The sequence below is a fragment of the Phodopus roborovskii genome, unplaced genomic scaffold (genome assembly GCF_943737965.1).
Source record: "Phodopus roborovskii unplaced genomic scaffold, PHOROB, whole genome shotgun sequence".
Classification (NCBI taxonomy): Eukaryota; Metazoa; Chordata; class Mammalia; order Rodentia; family Cricetidae; genus Phodopus; species Phodopus roborovskii.
The window spans coordinates 4,147,911-4,167,922 of NW_026126415.1; the positions used below are offsets into that span (position 1 = coordinate 4,147,911).

The 20,012-nt window shown below is 41.3% G+C and overlaps 1 protein-coding gene across 3 annotated transcripts in view; it reads right to left on the reverse strand.

Moving 5' to 3' along the window:
• The window catches only part of Parp8 (poly(ADP-ribose) polymerase family member 8), a 161,690-nt gene that overhangs the window by 60,094 nt on the left and 81,584 nt on the right, over positions 1 to 20,012 (reverse strand). For all 3 annotated transcript variants that reach the window (XM_051183087.1, XM_051183085.1, XM_051183084.1), the window contains exons 4-8: positions 19,487 to 19,524; positions 10,301 to 10,390; positions 9,739 to 9,809; positions 7,971 to 8,048; positions 5,104 to 5,198 (exon numbers count right to left, since the gene is read on the reverse strand). In XM_051183087.1, coding sequence (XP_051039044.1) covers positions 5,104 to 5,198; positions 7,971 to 8,048; positions 9,739 to 9,809; positions 10,301 to 10,390; positions 19,487 to 19,524 — 372 coding nt within the window. The remainder of the gene's footprint in view (positions 1 to 5,103; positions 5,199 to 7,970; positions 8,049 to 9,738; positions 9,810 to 10,300; positions 10,391 to 19,486; positions 19,525 to 20,012) is intronic.

The window sequence follows — 20,012 nt, forward strand, 5'->3', positions numbered from 1 at the left end:
GGATGCCCAAGACCCTGAATCCAACCATTAGAATTTTTAAATAAAGGTGACATGTTTATTGTCATTAATCCTAAGTTTGTGAAGACACTGAGAATCCAGTCAATTCTTCTTCCTGTCTTTAGTGGCACCAATAAGTACTCGATCTTTACCTGGATAGGGGTGGCACAGGCTTTTAATCCCAGGACTTGGAAGGCAGAGGCAGGCAGATGTATGTGAGTTTGAGGCCAGTCTCTACACACACACACACACACACACACACACAGAGGGGAGGGTTCGGGGGAAGAAAGGATCACGTCAAGCTAAGGAGAGTGAGCCAGTAAGTAGCATTCCCACATGGTTCCTGTTTTGTATTCATGTTCTGCCACCCTTCGGTGTTGGACTATAAAGTGTAAGCTGAAATAAGCTCCCCTCCCCCACAAAAATAAACTCTCAAGAGACACTCAAATATATATTAATATGCTTACTTTGTATACTGTACTGAATATTAGACTACGCTGGCTTTCCTTTCTCTATAAACCCTGGTTTGCTAATTATAGCGTTAACAATAGTTATAACGATCTGATCAAAATTACCTGTTAATGTGCTTATTATAAAAACATTTTAGATATCTAATTTTTACTTATTATCTGTCCAAAACACAATAAAAAACTATAGATTTATATATACGCACAATTCTGTCACAGGTTCTTGAGAAACGTCCCGTTACTGTTATTTAGTTATTTCTACTTTCAGCCACTGAGCAGAGATACCTAGGAAGAAACACACACCTTCCTGTGACATCTGAAACGCCACAGCTTGCGTGTCTGCGTACGCGCGCCCACTCGGTGTATGTCTCTCTCCAGTGTGGGAGAGATGTTTGTGAATGGGCCAAGAAATGCAAACTGAGCCACGGCGAAGAAATCTTGGCAAGATTAAAGCTTTCCCAAGACTGTCACCCAACACAGCTATAAATTTCTCAGACAAGCTGAGAAGGCTTTAGATGCAGGATGAGAGAGCGATGCGATCTTTTGCGAGACAAAACAATAGTGTACCAGAGGAACAGAAGGGAAACTCGCTGTGACTCTGTGGTCAGCTTAAAAGCCCTTGATGTCACCTGAAGAGAGTGCAGGCGCTGGGCTCAGAGGCGAGCCCGCAGGACCTGAGGTCCTGAAGCTTTCAGTTACATTTGTGTGCCTGGGAAACACTTCCTCCCAAGGGTTCTTCGCACTGTGCGAGGCCTGTCATCACTTCCCTGATTCTGACTTACAGGGTGTATAGAGCCAACGTGCCAGACAGGATGCCACAAACCTGCCGTTCAAGATCCTTTTCGGCTGAATGACGGGCTTCTCTGCAGATCCCAGCGGCTCTCAACGGCTCAACACACTGATGGTTTATACTTCACCCCGCATGGTGCTGAAGGATGGGGGCTGGCCATGGTCATGGCTGAGGTGCCAAGGGGGCAAAGAATGCAGAAGACACAGCACGTGGGTGCATAATTCACTGTCCAGGACTGTTGTGTGTCTATGGCAAGTATCAAAGGAGCCAAGACAACACAATCACAGGACAGGAAGGGGAGAAGCGCAGAAGAGGAAGCAGTTCTTAGGAGGGCTCTGAGTGGAAAGTTAGAGGACCAGAGGAATGGAAGTGGGCATTGAGTTGTACCTAGGTTCCCCCCCCCCTTGCTTTATGTTGATTTATTTTGTTTTTGTTTTCTCGTAGGAGGTACTGGTCTGATGGTTTCCAGTCTAGTGTTAGCCCTTTGTTCCTACAAGCATCACATCCTCAAAATCAGAAAGGTTTGTCCCAGCAATTCATCAATAAAGGTGATCAAAACATGCAACTTCCCAAGCCTGGGAGCATCCTGCTGCGTCAGGCATTAGCTACAGTAACAGGCTGCGTACTCCCTCCAACAATGCCAGTCTTGTTTGTTTGTTTGTTTGTTTAAACAATGTCATCGTTATAAACGAAGGATCGGTCATCTGAGATTGAAGCCTGACATTTCCCAAGGTGGCTACCAAAACCATCTCTTTCCAGGGGAATGAGAATTTCCTTCCACTTCTAGAATTGCTCCTGTCAGGTTGTTTTCAAATGACATTTACCTGTGGTATTTTATGAGCACAGGACTGGAGGGAGGGCTACATTCACAAGAGAAACAAACACTAGTACACACTGCTCCATGATTCTAGATGAAACACATTTAGTCCAACCACCTGCATCTACCTCACCTGCAATTCACAATATTCTGCATCAGAATCACCCACAACACTGACATGCACAGAGCCACTGTGTTGTTTGGGATGTAGGGGCGGGTTGAGCTTCCATTATCAATTTTAATAATAAATCCATTACCAATTACTTTTTCCATAGCTACATTTACCCTGCTTTTAAAAGAGATTTGCTTCAACCTAGGCAATCAGCTTTTTCTATCTCTTATAAAGAACTCAGATGTGGTTAACTGCCTTTCTCATTAGATGCCACATGAAAAAAAAAATGACACCAAATAGCCTACTGTGCATATTAAGGTACTTTTGCTCTTCAAACTCCATTAAGTTCCTTATAAGCCTCAATTAAGTAAAGGAACAGCTAATTGAAACATTCTGTTTTCAATAGACTTGGAACTCAGCGAGGAAGATGGCAAGGCCTTCCATCTAACTACCCATTTCCTAGCCTGTCTCGGGCCAGAAGAGGAGACTGCAAATTCATTTTTATTTACTTCAAGTAAGTCAAACAAGTTTTGCTGCGATACACTTCATGTCAAGCAACCTCTAGAGATTATTTGTTCTTCAGTCATCTTCTATAGCTAGAAAAAAACTAGACAAGGTAAGAATACAGCTTGTATTGAGTTTTAAGTGGAATCAAAACTTGTAAGTGAAATAATTCAAGTCATTCATGACTTTTAGGTATTTCATTTGGTTGGCACTCCAAGCACTTAACGTACTTTCAACAAATCATAACTGTCAATACCATTGTTATTAATACAAAGTATTAAGAGGGATCGCCAGACTTGTCAAATAATACTTAAAAATACTTGATAAGGACACAAAGCTTTCGTAGTCAGACGACGGCTCAGAAAATATGGGAATGTGCTTGAGAAAAATCTCAACTAGAGCAATCCTCTAAGCAACAGAATAGAATATGTTTGGAGGGGAGGGTAGGAAGGTGAATTCTAGGTTGAATATAATATTTATATTTCATAGCCTTCTTTTGGTGGGGGAATTATTGTATTTAAAGTTAAAGGTTTGTCTCCTAGGAAAGTTCCGCTACCATAGGGAAAAAAAAAAAAAAAAGGCGTGGCTCCTCATGCATTCACTCTAACCCTGAATGTCCACAGTACTTAATCTGGACCACACGACAGACCAACCGTGGAGCGATCACAACTACTTGGCTAAATTTTTAAAATCTGTAAGAACTTCACTTGCCAAGTAAAATTCCCACCATTGTCAGCCTAAGGTGCCTCCAAAGGAATGAGAGAGATGTTCTGGAGACACAGTCCTCGCTCACCTAGGCTAGAGGTGGCACTGAGTTGCTATTCCTAAAATCTAAGTAAAATGTTTGACAATTATGAATTACTCATGTGTAGACTTCCTAAGTAAAAATATTCATCCGCCTTCCCTAAATGTGGGTATGTCCGCTGAAGAGCTACATCACTGAAGAGTGACAGACAGATAATGTGTCCTTTTCCAAATGCCGCCACTGAAAACGGTCAACAATCTACCATGAATCCTCTACCCCGTGCCACCCACCCATACTATAAGGGGCTTCGGGATAATGACTTTAAAAACAAGCAAAAGCAAAATACAACAAATAAAATATGGTGCTGTATCTACCACAAATCTCAGCCTAGTTAATAAATTATTAATAAAACAACAGAAATGTTGTAATCAAGAGGCAAGAGCCAGATGCTGGCTGTACAGCTGGCTGTCCATGCTGAGATCTGGCGGGGGCGGGGGGGGGGAGCTTATGCAGCTGACCTTCACAGTGGGGGGGGGGGTGCAGGGAGTACCCCTCAATGAGAGGCCGACTTTGTGCCTAGTAACCTGGTCCAGCTGGGTTATTTGGTAGTCAGGGCTGTGTTATGAGTTGTCCCCCCTCACTCCCCGCCAGCCTGGGCCCACTACTGCACCAGCCCCAAATAACACACAGAGACTCTGTATTTGATATAATTCTATAGGCCAGTTACTAGTTTCTTATCGGCTAGCTCTGTCTTAAATATTAACCCATTTCTATTAATCTAAGTACTTCCACGTGGTCTTACCTTACCGGAGAGAGAGGCTGGCGTTCTGCTCTCTCCATCCTCCATCTTGAATCTCCTCCCTACTACCCCCTCTCTCCTCCTTGTCTGCTAGTCCCATCTATCTTGCTTTCCTACTGGCCAACAGGGCTTTATTCATTAACCAATATGAGAAACATTTATAGAATGACCTCTCCCATCAGGGCTGGAACTGAGGTCAGGCTGTGAAAGGTGCCTAGAATCTTGTGGATACATAAAGTCTACGCTCTATGCCAAGAGTGAGACTCCAAAATAAGCCAGCCAGACATCTTGCACTAAATAGAGAAAGAGAACAGGGATGGAAATCTCCCAAAGCATTAAACATAATAAAAAAAAATTTAGCTGGAAATTTTATTGCCAGATATACTAAAACACATTTTTATCATTCAACCTGTCATATCATATGTCTCCCACCTCCACCACCCTCCACCCACGCCTTCAGTGGACACGTGACCTGGTTACCAGTAGTTCCCCATTATTTATTTACATTGTTTACAATGACATGGCCAGACTTAACAGAAACATTTAGTATAGCAAATTATGACCCCAAATGACCTCACACTGGCAATCTTCCTGGTTCGGCTTTCCAAAGCGTTGACATCATAAGTGCATGCTGCTGCGCCTAGCTAATTACACTTTTCAAAACTGGTACTTTTTAAAAACTAACTCTCAAAATGAATTATGTCTTTAACTAATTTAACTTTAAAATGACCTGTAACAAGAACGTCATTTTGCACCAGAAGGGCCTTAGTAGAATTCCTCAAACATTCCCCAATAATATCACAGAAAAGAATTTTACTTCATAGAAAATTCCAGTGTCTCGTGACATACGGTAACACACTGGACATGTTTACCTGAGAGAAACTGCATGTGGCCCGTAGATCTCCCTCACTGCTGACAAATCAGCCTCCAGCTGGGGATGCTTGTGAAGTTCCCCATCATAGTTCACCTGCCAAAAAGGGTAATTGGGGATTCAGTGAAGAGAGTCAGGGAACCAGGACCCAAACTCACGTGAAAAAGCCTCTCGGCGTTACAGGTAAGCTGACGGCATCTGCACAAAGTTCTTCAGTCCACGCATGGCTAGGACAGTTCACTACGTTTAAAGTCAGAATCAGACTTTCACTTCGAGAAAATTCTCACTGTAATTACACTCTCCTTTTTGTTCATTTATTTTATATACACACATGTACACATATAGGTAGATGTGTATATGTGTGTTTTATATGTGCGTGCATGTGTGTGTGTGGTGTGTGTGTGTGGTGTGTGTGTGGGGGGTGTGGTGTGTGTGTGTGTGTGTGTGTGTGTGTGTGTGTGTGTGTGTGTGTGTGTGTGTGAATTCTGGGAATGCCCTGCTCCCTTACTTAGCAATCCAAATGTATTATGGAATTAGAAATATAGACCCATTTGTTAACATAGAATATTAGTATGCTGCTTTCACTAGGAACTCAAACATTTTATTGTTCTTCTCTTTTTACCTTTCTTGTTCCTTCTATACATGCCAACAGCCAAATCGGTATGTGTTCAGTTGTTAAGTATCAAGCAGGAGATTAATGTACACATATTGTTTAAGGACTCCACAGAGTATGTTTGGCTGACCAGAAGCCTCTTTTACCCCAGCATAAATCTAAAGTCCTAAAGTTGATGAATCACAGGGCCAATTCTACCATGGTCCCTCAAAGATGATTCATCGAATCTGTTGTCAATCTGTGATGTCCTACTTAATCTGTTACTTGAGCTGTCTTTCTTAAATCTAGTCTTCTGTCTCATGCTTTCAAGCTCAAACCTGAAAAGAAATCGCAAACAAGAGAAGGTGCATTTAAAAGGCTATGGCATACCCGAATACCTTTCTTGCAACTGACACTGGTTTTCTTGTCTTCTTTTCTATTTATTGTGCTGTGAGGTAACCCTTTATTTGACATCCATTCCTACTCAGTATGGCTTACGAGTTCCGTTCTGTTTGCATTAGATATTTCAAACACACATCGGCATGGTGGAGCGCGCCAATACATAATGCCTTCCGATACCAAGGAATGGAGGCCTGGGTTATTTCTCTATGCTTTCACTATGCTATTACGTCCTAGGAGATAACCTTTCTACTTCCAACATTTGTAGGGGTGCATCTTTCATTGTTAAATTCATATTACAAGCAAAAGCTATGTTTAAAGGGATGAATGGCATATATATATGTATGTATGTATGTATGTATGTATGTATGTATGTATTTTTTTTCCTGGAAACCTTTTAGAAGAAACATCTAGACTGAATCAAAACAGCCAATTTCCTCCAGAAGAATGAGCAGTGATAACAACAATCAGACTTGGAAGGTCTCTTTTGCACACTGGTAAAGTGCTGTGCTGCACCACAAGTGCCCATCAGACAGAAAGTTACTCCATGTGAGGAAGCCATTTTTCTACTGCCTGTGCATGTCCGATTTAGCGAGTATTGATTTGTTTGTATTCTGAATATGTGTCATGTGAGTTCTTTTCCATTATAACTTTATCTTTCAAAGTCTACTTTTATCATATTATCCCTCCCTCGCAGAACACAAATTACAAAGACATTTGACCAACGAGGTTACAGATACCTAACAACATACTGCACGATTATATCCTAAAATCAAGAGATCAGCTTTAAATTTGGACATTATCCTGGAAAAGTCTTATGAGTCACCGTGTATCTATCGTGTATGTGTTATGGGATATTTGTACACTGTGTGTAAAACTGTATTACAGTGATTGGTGTAATAAAAGCTTAACAGCCAATAGCTAGAAGGAGGCTGGGGGAGGGGGACCTGTAGGGACGCTGTGAAGAAGGCGATGCCAGGAGACATGGAGAGGAAAGAGGAGGTGCAGACAGAAGTGAGGTAACACCATGTAATAGGATGTAGATTAATATAAATGGGTTAATTTAGGTTATACGAGCTGGTTGGACCAGCCAAGCTAAGGTCGCGCTTTCATAATTATTGGTAAGTCTCCGTGCTGTTATTTGTGAGCTGGCAGCCCAAAGGAAAATCCGACTTCATATGTGTAGCCAGATTTCTCAGGCATGTTTTAAAATCTTCCTCACATATTTTCAACAGAACGAAAACAAATACTTCTCAATGACTATAACCAGTCAAAAGTCGTAAAATTTAACTAGCTTCAGTTTAAAACTAATAAGCTCTGCTTTTGTTACAAAGTACAAATGTTTACAAGTATTTCTTGTTAATATTTCTTTGTCTAGGAGAAAGAAAAAACAACACTTGTTTTGTCTCATGTGAAAACTATGGGGTGTGTGTGTGAGAGAGAGAGAGAGGGAAAGAGAGAGAGAGGAGAGAGGGAGGGAGGGAGGGAGGGAGGGAGGGAGGGAGGGAGGGAGGCAGGAGCACAGGGAAGAGGAGAAGAAGATGGCCAGAGTAAAGGAGGAGGGACAACAGAGTAGAAAGACATGGTGAGACGAAGGAGGGACCATTTGAGGGAGGAAGAAGACCAGAAACTGGGGGGGGGGGGGATAGGGTGGAGGAGAATGCTATCTACTTGTGAAAACGTCACAGAAAAAAACGGTTTCTATTGACCACAGTGGAAAGATCCGTAAAGAAAATCTTAATTTCTGAAAACGTGTGGAAAGTGAAACACAAATTGTTCATGTGTTTGCTTGCTTCCTGAAGCCTGAACAACTTCTAGGCTGTCCTCCTCTACTAGGACCCACACAACGGTGGGTGTTGGAAGGCAGGGTTCCTTACCTGGCCCCCGTAATAAAATTCCTCGGAGTCGTTGTCGCCCTCCGAATCCTCCTCCACGGTACTGTTCTGCCTTGACTCCTTCAAGTGGTGAAAAGGACAATTCCAGTGGTCAAACAAACTAGGAAACAGCCGTTAAGAGGCAGCTTCTGACACAGTGAGGGGATTTTATATGTTAAACACCGTTGGTACAGTACAACTTCAAAACAAAAGGAGTAAGAGGCATAACTTAGTAGATGCACTTAGTTCTTTAAGAGAAGTTTGTGGAGCACGCCTTTAATCCCAGCACTCGGGAGGCAGAGGCAGGTGGATCTCTGTGAGTTGGAGGCCAGCCTCGTCTACAGAGAGAGCTCCAGGACAGGCTCCAAAGCCATACAGAGAAACGCTGATCAAAAACCAAAAGACAAACAGAAAAGAAAACTATAACTTTACTAAAAATAAACCCTTACTGGAGTTTGTTTCCAGTGAGAAAAATATTTAATATTTGCAGCTTCACGTTTCATGAACATTAAAAACTCTGTACAATCGGGTGTGCGTTCAGCTTTTCTCTGATAAGATGCTTGACAGGCTCACACTAATTCAACTCTTACTAAGAAGTGTGTCTGTATTATTTATCCAAGATGGTTTCCACTTCCACTGCCAACACAAAGCCACAATGGCGAAGAGGAAACTCGGAATGCAATAATGCAAAATATCAAATTATGCAACAAAAATACAAATCATAATACAAAGAGAACTTTCAGTATACTGAAATGATGTGGCTGGAAATTCAAATTTCAAAAGGGTGCTTAATTTGAGATGCTTTAACTTGATGTCTGAGATTTTAATTAACTGAGCTGAACATCTGTCATGTATCTGAAGTACAATGAAAACTCGCGGAGGTATTTCTATCACTGTCATGGTCAGTAAAGTTTGCTTTTAAAGAAAAAAAAAAAGGAAAATAGATAAAATCAGCATTTCCTTTGGATTCAGAACTCCATCCATCCATGTGATAATACCTAAATTTCAAATCCTTGGGGAAAATTTGACAACCAGTAAGGGGGGCTGTGGGTGAAAATAAAATCTAACAGGTTCTGGTCAATGGCAGCTTTCTTCAGTAACTGTCACAGTGGAAAGCCAGGGGAAGACCCAGTGAACGGCACAACACTAACAGCAAAGAAGGGTCACATTGTAAGTGTAGCTTTCAGTCAAGTAACTGTCATATTGTACCTTCTCTATTTAATGCTCTGGCAGTTATTCATGCATCAAAGCAAAATTTTTTACCCGCAAGTATATGAGAAAAACTTGCTTAAGGCTTTTTTATTTTTTAAATAAATAAATGAAACCTCTGGAATATACTGTCTACTCCCGTGTTTATGTTACTTTGGCTTAAGAGACCACACCTTTTACAAAAATAACTGCAAAGATCTCATAATATATATATATATAGATAGATAGATAGAGAGAGAGAGAGAGAGAGAGAGAGAGAGAGAGCCATTTATACGTGTAACATAAGGCATGTGGTTGTTTCTCTGTCAACTACATTGCTATGAATAAAGAATAAAGAATGACTTAAATGGCATGTATGTTTTATTTAGATTATTTTCTATTAATTTAGCAGGAACTTCATCAGGGTTAATTTTAACTCAGTCTTAATACAATACCAAAATAAAAGTGAGTTTTCCTTTCATTCACCATACACAACTGTAGTACAAATAAATTACAAAATTCAAATACCTGGTAAATTTAAAAATATCAAAATAAGAGGCCAAAGGGAATGAAATTTACATACCTCCCCATTTTCTTTTTGTAATTTGGATCTTATGGACAAACAACAATTAATATCATTCGTTTTTCTTAATTCTGCAAAAGAGAATTTTTAAGTTACTTTGGATTTTAGCACATTGTTTGCCAAACATTTGTGAGTTCCTAGATTAAAATCACTGTAGGCTTTCCTCCCCTTTTGTGGAAGAATTATGAAATATTATGAAGATAAATCATGTAAGCACTTTCAATTTTTTGTTGTGCATAGAAACACTAACAAATTAAAGAACAAGACCCAGATTTCTTCAGCTCTACTATTTACTTCAAGGTAGCTTCAGCGACCCGGGTTTTGTACTCAGTTTGTCCAGCACTGTCATGATGGATGAAAATATACTTTCACGGGTGATGTTGACGTGACATTTTGAACATTATTCAAAAGCTAACATACTTTGGATATAAAAATTATGTGAACAGATTTCTGGAATGCACACACTTGCATTTGCTATACTGGAAACAAAGTTCACCAACGTGTCAACGGTTTTAAAAAAAAATCTTCATCTAAGGAAAGGAAAATATTGCGTCACCGTTACCTGTTGCTATCCTGTGGAAAATGACGGGAATTGGGTCTGTAGTGACTAGTACATCCTCATCATTTTCTGAACTTGACACATACGTATTGTCTGTGAAGAAAAATGACAGGAGACGCTGTATAATGATTACACATCCTCTGTAAAAGCAATAGACATTATCTTCATCAATTTAATCCAGTTCTCACTTATTGCTGCTCTCATCCGCTCAGAAAAACGAAGGAATGTGTCTCTTAAGCCTAAAGGAACAGCCTTTTCAGAGGATCCTGCCGCTTCCCCAAGAGTACAGACTTTGTATCTAAAGCATTCTGAGCCACGCTTCCCTTTTGTTAGAGAGAGGGCTTAATTAAGACAGGTCTTCCTGTGTAGCCTTCTCATCCAGCATCCTCCTGCCTGTCTCTTTAAGTGCCAAGTTTGCAGGAGGCCTCTCCACTAGGCCCAGTTCTCAAACATTTCTAACACAGCCTAAGGCAACCAATTGTTTGGATGCAGCAGCTTCACTCCAGTCACAGGACAGCACTCTGCTCCATACCAATCCATTTCAAAAGGTGAGGTAGTCAGTTAAGGAGGTAACTAGGGGACATTTCATATTTAAAACAAAAAAAAAAAAACCAAACAAGCTGGCAACTCCTTCATAATTCCAATATTTGGGAGGCTGACATAGGAAGAGAGCCTTCTTAGCCTACAGGTTAGATCTGTCACCTTTACACAAACTGGAGTCATGTGAGGAGGGAGGAAGGAAGGGAGGGAGGAAGGAGGGAGGACCACATTTAAAGAACTGTCTCTATCAGACTCATCATCTGTGCACGTAACTGCAGGTATGTTCTTGATGAATGGTTTACAGGGGGCTCTGAGCCACGTGTGGACAGTGCTAGCTCTGGGCAATGGCCCTGCAGTGTTATGTAAGAAAGCTAGCTGGGCAAGCCATGGGAAGCAATGCACTGGGCAGCTGCTCGCCACAGTCCCTGCCTCTGCTCCTACGTGAGTTTCTGCCTTGACTCCCCTCCATGCCACACTGACAGTGAGCCAAAAAGGCCCCTTCCTCCCTAACTCGCTGCTGTTTATCACAGCACTAGGAAGCAAACTAGGACACACAGGGGGAAATCCATCTAGAATAAAACAGAAGCAAAAAAAAAAAAAAAAAAAAAAATATTAGTTAGGAAAGAGACGGAGGAGAAGGGAGGGGAAGAAACTCCGGGCAGCCACTTCCTGAAACTGCACCCTCCATGTTGCTGTTATGTAAGCTGCTATTATGCCTCAGAATCATCCTTCTACAAATCAATTTTATCTAAATGTACTGCACGCTGAATATTAAATTATACTTTAAGTCCTTGCGTTTCTTATTCACTATTTTTATCTCTAGAAAAGAAATGTATAAATTCACTTATTTTTAAAACAAATATAGATCTCTAAGTATGGTCAGACAATATCCTATTATAATAATATAACACCCAGTTGTTTATCTACTTTTCTCATTAATGGCTGAAGGGCATCTATAATACTGCCAGCTCACTAACCAACGTCCCATTGTACAGACCTTCTGGATGGCTCTGTGGATAAAGGGCTTCTCCACCAAGCCAGATGACCTAGGTTCAACTTCCAGTACTCACATATTGGAAGCACAAAACTGACTCCCTATGAGTTGTCCTCTGACTTCCATATACGTGCAATACATACACGCGCACACACACACACACACACTTAAATATCAGCACTTACAAGCAGAGGCAGGCCAACCTCTGTGAGTCTGAGGCCAGCCTGGGTGTGATGGTTTGAATAGGAACGGTCCCCATAGACTCGTGTATTTGAATGTCTGGCCCATAGGGAGTGCCACTATTAAGAGGCATGGTCTTGTTGGAGAAAGTGTGTCACTGTGGGGGCGGATTTTGAGGTCTCATAGGCTCAAGCTATATCAGTACGACTGTCTCCTGCTGACTGCAGATCAAGATGTAATAATGCTCTCGGCTCCTTCTCCAGCATTATGTCTTCCTGCAAGTTGCCATGTCTCATCATAATGATAATAGACTAAATATCTGAAACCGTAAGCCAGCCCCAGTTAAATATTTTACTTTATATTTTCCCGGTGTTCCTTCGCAGCAATAGAAACCCTAACCAAGACACTGGGTCTACACAGTTGAGTTCCACGGTAGCCAGGAATACACCCTGACACCCTGCCTCAAAAATAAATAAATAAAATAAAAATAAAGTGATAAGAAAATAACTTAAAGGCAAATTTCCTATAATACCACTAACTTACTAAAGAATGAAACACCTTCAGTAAATAGAGACATGAATCAATTTCTGCTTGGATAACTGAAAGGATCTATTTTTAAGAAGCATTGAGACAGGCTGTAATAATATTGTGTCAGTACCACAAGAATCTGACTTCTAATTGATAGACTTAAGTCATTATGGTTCCTCTCTATTTCAAATGCGCTATTTTTAAACCTTGAAATTAAGTAAATGATATGTATGTTTCCACTTATTGTCGGCAGACTCTCCATGAGGAAGAGGCTTTATTGAGTTACCCAGAGGGGAGGGGAGGGTGGCATAGTCTGCCTCATCACCCTGATTAGCAGTGATCACAGGTTGGCTCTGTTTAATTTCCAGACACCATTGGGGACAATGGGACATAATCACATTTACTAACTGTCACCACATCACGGACCAAGAGGCAGATCTTGTGTAAATGAATTGGTTTTACATGGAAACACTGACCACTTATGTAAATTCTCTTCTGTGGGAATTCACATGCTCGGTTAAAATAAAGGGAGAGTAGAGGATGAACTCTATTACAGCTAAATCTCTTCATTTCTTTTATTTGTTTATTGATTGATTGATTGACTGGTGTGCTGTTTTTGTTTCTGTTTTCAGACACAGTCTCCCTGCATATCCCAAGACAACCACTGGACCTTCACGCCTGAGCCCCTACCCACAAGGGCTGGGACCACAGGCCAAGGCTAGTACGGCCAACTTCAGAGCCAGATATTGCTTCCCTCTTAAACTCTACTTGGTCTTACTGATGTGAAACGGTTTGCTACCTAATAGAACTGACTCTGCTTTCCTAGCAGCCGAGAAGGAGGAGATGGGGGGGGGGGCGTCGGGTGGTAACGATCAGAGACAGAGTATTTGATAAACAGCAGAACACTGGATCCCACCACAGCTCCAGGAGAGAAGCGGTAAGGAGGACCACAAAGGCCTGTACACCCAGCACTTGAGAGACGGGTAGAAAGATAAGGAACGCTAAGCCATCCTCAGCAACGGGGAACACTATTTTAAACGTCGTCAAAGAACAGGACACGTGGACGGGAGGAACACGAGAACAGCAGAAGTAAAAGGTGGAGAGACGACGGATCCGTAAGCTGGACAGCGTCGCACCATCCACAGGCCAGGAACAGCAGTTCTGTGAACGTGTCAGGAGATGGTCCAGTAAGACATTAAGTGTAACTCAGTTCGTAGGATTTCCTACGGAGGTGGGAATCCCATAAAATAATACATAGAACCAGTCTGTGATTCTTTTTTAAGAAAACTGAAAAGAAAAAAAGAAATGCTTTAAAAATCTGTAAAGACGTTCAAGAACCAGAACACAGTAAGATTTGACTCAATAGAGTTAATCTGTCGACTGTGTGTGGCCTGAAGCTGGAGGGCAGGATTACTCCTTCAAAGGCTCTCTGAGAGATTCTCTACATGTTTGTCATCTAGGTTAGTCATACTTTCAGATTCTGCTTTAACTCCATGTACTACAATCAGAATGTTCTGGGGTTTTAGGGCGCCTGGTGTTAACTCTTCATTATGATGTAGTAGGCCAGCCATATCGAATTCATGATCAGAAAAGAGGCCGAGTGAAGAGCACACCAAGGTAAGAATATCCCATCTGGAGAGTTAAGAAAGGACTAGCAAAATGACTCTTCCTCAAAAGAATTATGTTCTCTGTTGAGAAGGGTGTGATCACTGACTCGGTCTCCTTGCTCATCACTGCTCTGATCACAGTTCCTCGGGATGTTTCTCAGATGCTGCATCTGTTCATTTCCCCTAGGTTAATGAGCTTAGCCATCCCACTTCCGGGTATCCCGCTAAAATGAAATCAGTAAATCTGAAATCCCTTGTACACGGCCAAGATGTAGAAGCCACGTAAGTATCCATCAACAACTGAATAAAAACTGCAGTAAATGTGTATAAAGTAGTATTCTACTCGGCCATTAAAAGAGGAGGGAGGGAGGGAGGGGGAGAGGGAGGGGGAGAGGGAGAGAGGGAGGGGGAGAGGGAGAGGGAGGGAGGGAGGCTACAATGGGTGAGTAAACCTTAAGGTCCTTAGGGTAAGTCAAACTGCTACTCCCCCATGCATACACAGCTAAGGATGTTGAAAGGAAAGAAGCTGGATTAGTATTGGAACAGAAGTTGCCAAGGGTTGTGGACACAGAAGTGGGGAGCTTAGTCAGAGGGTGTAACTATGAAGGTGTACAATGAGGAGGTTCCAGGTTATCTAACGCACAGCTTAGGTGGTGCTGTACATGTTCATTGCTTTGATTGCAGCAATCAATATAAATGTGCAACAAACTACCACTACATCTATTCTGAGTGTATTTGCTCTGTTCCTGACAAATTTTTAAAGTTTTAAAAGATACAGTTATTGAGACCAGCCAACTGTAGATTTGATGATTTGATTTCCTTTTTAAAGCAAGAACAAAAAGGAAGGAACCATTAAATCAAAACCAAAAAAATTAACCCACACCAAAAGCAGCAGAATCTGCACTTTTCCACCTCCCCTGACTCCCCAACACCTCTTCATCAGTCCTGATGGCGCTGGGCTCAGACACAAAATTAGGAAGTGTGTTGATAAGCCAGGTGCGATCTGTATGAACCAGTCCATCTCCACTCTTGTTTAAATAACTACTTCTTCCCTAAGCTATGCCGTGTGGGTTTAGACATGGGAAGTCAGACGTAAGTAGCTAAGGGGTGCATGTAAGAAGACAGAGCAAGGGTGTGGAGTCTTGCATTCCCTCACTGGACTCTTCCCTTGAGTGCTGCATTTGGTTTTCCTTTCCTTTGACACTTTAGGCTTTATCTTCTTTTCTCCTTCTTTCGGGCTCTGGGGAAAGGATCTTATTTTAAAAATTATCATCATTTATTTTACACCCTCCCCATACCCTCCCCCACCCAGCCCTTCTCTCCCCTCTTCCCTCCCCATCCCCCCCAAGCCCCCTCCTCTTCTGTCTCCGTCCAGGAAAGACTGGGCACCTCCCCATGTATTACAGCTGGGTTGCAGAAGACAGTGAAAGAGTCAGAGACAGTCCCTTCTATGGATCATTGGGATGGGAAAGCATAGCTGCAGAAAAGCAACCCTCACTGATTTTACTCAGTTTCAAGTAAGTGCAGGGTCACTTAAGTCAAGTCATTCCACTCATTATTACTATGTAACTTAAGAGAAACGGTAACGGTACTGATAAAAAAATCAATTATGCTGATTTTGTATTATAATCTGGATATTTCCCATGAATCGCCTCTAAAATTTTGTCATTTTTGTCATACATTTTCAAACCAACCAATTATTAGCCTCCTTTAACAACAATGAAAGCAAAACTAAATGAAGTTAATTCTTTTCAAACTACTTAGGCAATTAATTGATTAAATAATTAATAAGTGGAAAAGCTTGAGTTTTTCCTGAGTCAGAAAGTCAATACTTTGTCACTGAATTGTGTTTTAAGTACAGAACTCATGATCCCTCAAAAAAAAAAAAAAACTGCAGCGTATTACAAGATATAAATGTTTGCTAACTGTAAAAACAATTACATATAATGGTTCCACTTGGAGTGTTAGGATTTCAGTTCTCACTTGAGTTGCTAATCTGCAGTTCAAGTATGCCATTTGTAAGTCAGGGCTCTGTAGCCACAGGAACCAGAAACAGCCTCACTCCTCTGGACCCAGAGGGAGATTAGAGAACTCAGTCACACAGTGGCTAAGCCTCCTAATTTGGGTGAGAAAACGTGAGCAATGCAGATGAGCAGTTGGCTCTTGGCAGTGCCAACCTGTGACTCGCCATGCATATACCATTTCAAATCCCTTACCAAAAATGAAATCTGCTCTGTGAGACTCACAGAAGACAGAAGGCTACTTTACATATTCACTCGATTTTAAAGAGTAACCTGGTATCTATGTCATTACATATATTCCATCTCATGGAAGACTTTAAATCTGCATTTCACAGACACAGACTACAAAATGAATGTTCATCGATAGCACAAGTTAATGAAACAAAATTAAACACTGAAAAAATTGTTCCTGGGGACTCAAGTGGGCGTGACACATGGCTCCTGACTGAAGGGGACAATCCAGACACACATAGGAAAACAAAACAAAACAAAACAACAACAACAACAACAACAAAAGCCCCATTCTAACAAGATGATCAGCTATCCCTGGAGCCAAACCATCCCCCAAAGATAGTTAAATAAGCCCACAGACATCACCAGAAGGAATTAGTAAGGCAGTGCCTGGATTACTGGATTTAGTAATTGAAAAACAGTCAAAGGAGCTATGTGTCTGAAAGAGTTTTAGAAATAGGCAAAGGTCCTGTAAAACAAACCAAAGTATGGGAAGAGAAGAACAAAAATAAGCAACGAGAATGAGAATAAACCAAAACAACAACAAACAAAACAAAAAAAAAAAAAAAAAAAAAAAAAGCTACATAAGACTTTTTTTGGTACAGTAGACCAAACAGTATAAAACACTTTTTTCTTTAAAAAAAAAAAAAAAAAAAATATATATATATATATATATATATATTGTGTAATATATATATATGACTTTTCAAAAAGACATTTAAGAAAAAAATATTGCTGAGATAAAACAAATCCATAATTGTGGCAGGAAAATCACAAATGTCCTAAGCATATCCCACCACATCTAAAGGGGCAGGCTCAGGCAGGCTTGCTTGCTAGCGCTGTAAATGCCTGAAGAGCCCATCAGTTCCATTAGCTTTTTGCAGTCAGTAACACCAAGTACAGAACTGCGTGCACACAGCTCGGTAGGTACCATCAAGATGCTTGGTGTCACAGAGCAGCACCTTAGTATGTGGAGGAGGAGATGATTCCTCTACTGAGACCCAGTAAAAACGCAATAGATTCATATATATGTATGTATGTATGTATGTATGTATGTATAGGTTTGACACAAAGCTGCCAAGTTTTCTATTATTGAAAATTATTCTAAAAGTTCTAGGAAGTAGGCGGGGGGGGGGGCAAACGCAATGGCTATTAGAAAGGAAAAGCAAACACGTAATCTTATGTGATATTATTGTCAGTCTGGAAAGTTGAAACATACTGACTAACAAACCTCAAATAAATCTAATTGAAATTCAATAAACGGGAAAATACTATCACACTATCGGTCACTGGGAAGACCCATGTCACCTCCTCAGGAGCCACAACTGTCAGAGGTAAGATGCAGGCTGTCACCAAGTGCCATGGCTCCACGTGGCATTCTGTGGCATACTCTTCGAGGATGACTAAGTATGGGAATTGCCATTTGTTTTTTCCCTTCACCAATAAGGGCATTCAGAATTAGATTCAGCTGTACACCTGGAGGCACTTGGTACCGCATTCTGCCTGTATTTAAGGGACCCAGGTGTTACCAGCCAACCCAAAACTCAGCCTCAGCATTTAAATCAGAACACACTAATCTTCTTCTCCCTGGGCAAAAAACGACACCTACTCTGATCAAGTATCCACAAAACGAAACCTACTCTGATCAAGTAGATCAAATAAGCATTTAAATTCTGTTATCTTGGAGAGGTGAAATTATGTTGGAAATTCACTATGCACTTACTCCAAGATGAGACTTTAGTAAGAAAAGAACACAAGTGATGGTTTATCGAGAAATTTCAAATGTTAGGGGCTGAAGAGTTAGCTCGTTGGGGGAGAGCACTGGCTGCTCTTCCAGAGGACCCGGGTTCAATTCCCACCATGCACACGGCCCCTCACAACCATCTGAAACTCTAGTCCCAGGGGATATGACGCCCTCTCCCGGGGCATGTGCGGTAACTGCGGGCACATGATGCACAGACAAGCATTCAGGCAAGACATAGATAAAGTTAAATCCTTTCCATTTTGATAGGTTAGGCAAGTGACACGAACTCAGTGGCAGGCAGTTTTGCAGTACCAAAACTGCAAAAAAAAAAAAAAAACTAATGTAAAAATAAATTTGGGGGACGGGGGCGGGGCTGGAGCGATAGCTCGGTGATTAGGAGCCCTGGCTGCTCTTCAGAAATCCTTCCCTCAACCCCCAGCATACAACCATCTGCAGCACGAGCTCCAGGGGATCCAACCGGCACGCGCATGGTGCACACACATTCACACAAGGAAAACACTCATGCACACAAAGTAAAATAAATAAAAGTTATCTTATAAATAAAACAGTACTTAAATCTTCAGACAGAACCAAGTTATATTTTGCAAGCACCACTCCGAGGAGGAGAGGAAGTACTGCCTCTTTGCCACCAGAGGGAGCTGAGCACTGTGGCCGCTTGGTTGGTTTCCCACCCTACACCACCACAAGTGATAAAAAGACTGAACCCAGCTAGCTGAGCTTTCCTATGCAAAATACATACGCGTGGTGGCTATTTGCTTGAGTAATTCATCTACCGGCGTACTCATATGTGCATGGGAGGGCTTTTTTGTTTGTTTCTTTATCGAAACAGGAACTCACTCTGTAGATAGACCAGGCTGGCACCAAACTCACAGACATGCGTTTTCCCCTGCCTCCCGGGTCGTGTGCCATCACACGAGTTCACTTTTTAAACTAAGCAGTTCATAATTTGGCATGAAGAGATTAGCATACATTTCTTCAGAACCTAATTATTTTTCTGTGTGTGTGTGTGTGTCCGTTTGCAGTAAGTACTTAGTATTTTTTTTGTTGTTTTTTTGTTTGTTTGTTTGTTTGTTTTTAACAAAACGGAGTTGCCAAGGGAATCCATGAGAATGCCTTCAACAGGAAACTGCAGTTGATTCTGGGCCAGGTGTTGGAGGGTCTCACAATCAACACGAGTCTCCGTCTGACTTTATGCCTCCTCAGCCAGTGCTTCACGGTTCCGTGCGTGCACACATTTCAAACCTCCAGAGGACCGAAATAGCCAAATGTGCTCAGTAAAATAAAAATATATAAATAAATAAATAAACGAGGGAAACACATTACCTGGATAATCTTCTGAGACGTGCACTGAGTAGGACACACTGGAAAGACACAGAAAAGAGAAAAGGTTTAAGTTACTGCGGAGAGAGCCGCGCTTTCGCACAACAGCATCTATCTTCAATACCACTTCCCCACCAAGTGCTTTTGAAAAGGTGTCATTTCACTTAAAATTAATGGTATGGTGGATGCATGTAACTAAGTTATTCCTCTTAATTCAGCCTTTAAAACCATTATATGGAAAGAAAAAAAAGAAAATAGAACATTTTAGTTCTGAGGACTGCATTGCTACAGAAAAAAAAAATTAGATTGTTTGTCAACAATTCCCCATCTCCTTTCTCAGGGACGATGATGATGTGTCTACAAACTTATTTCAGATGACGGGAGTTGAGACAACCTATTTGTTCATTTTTCTGTCTCTGTCAACAAGACTGCACATCTCTTGAGGTTCAAGCTCTGTGTCCATTTTTACAGCATGGTCAGCTGCTTTAGCGCACGATATACAGGACTTATACAACGTCAGTTATTTGAA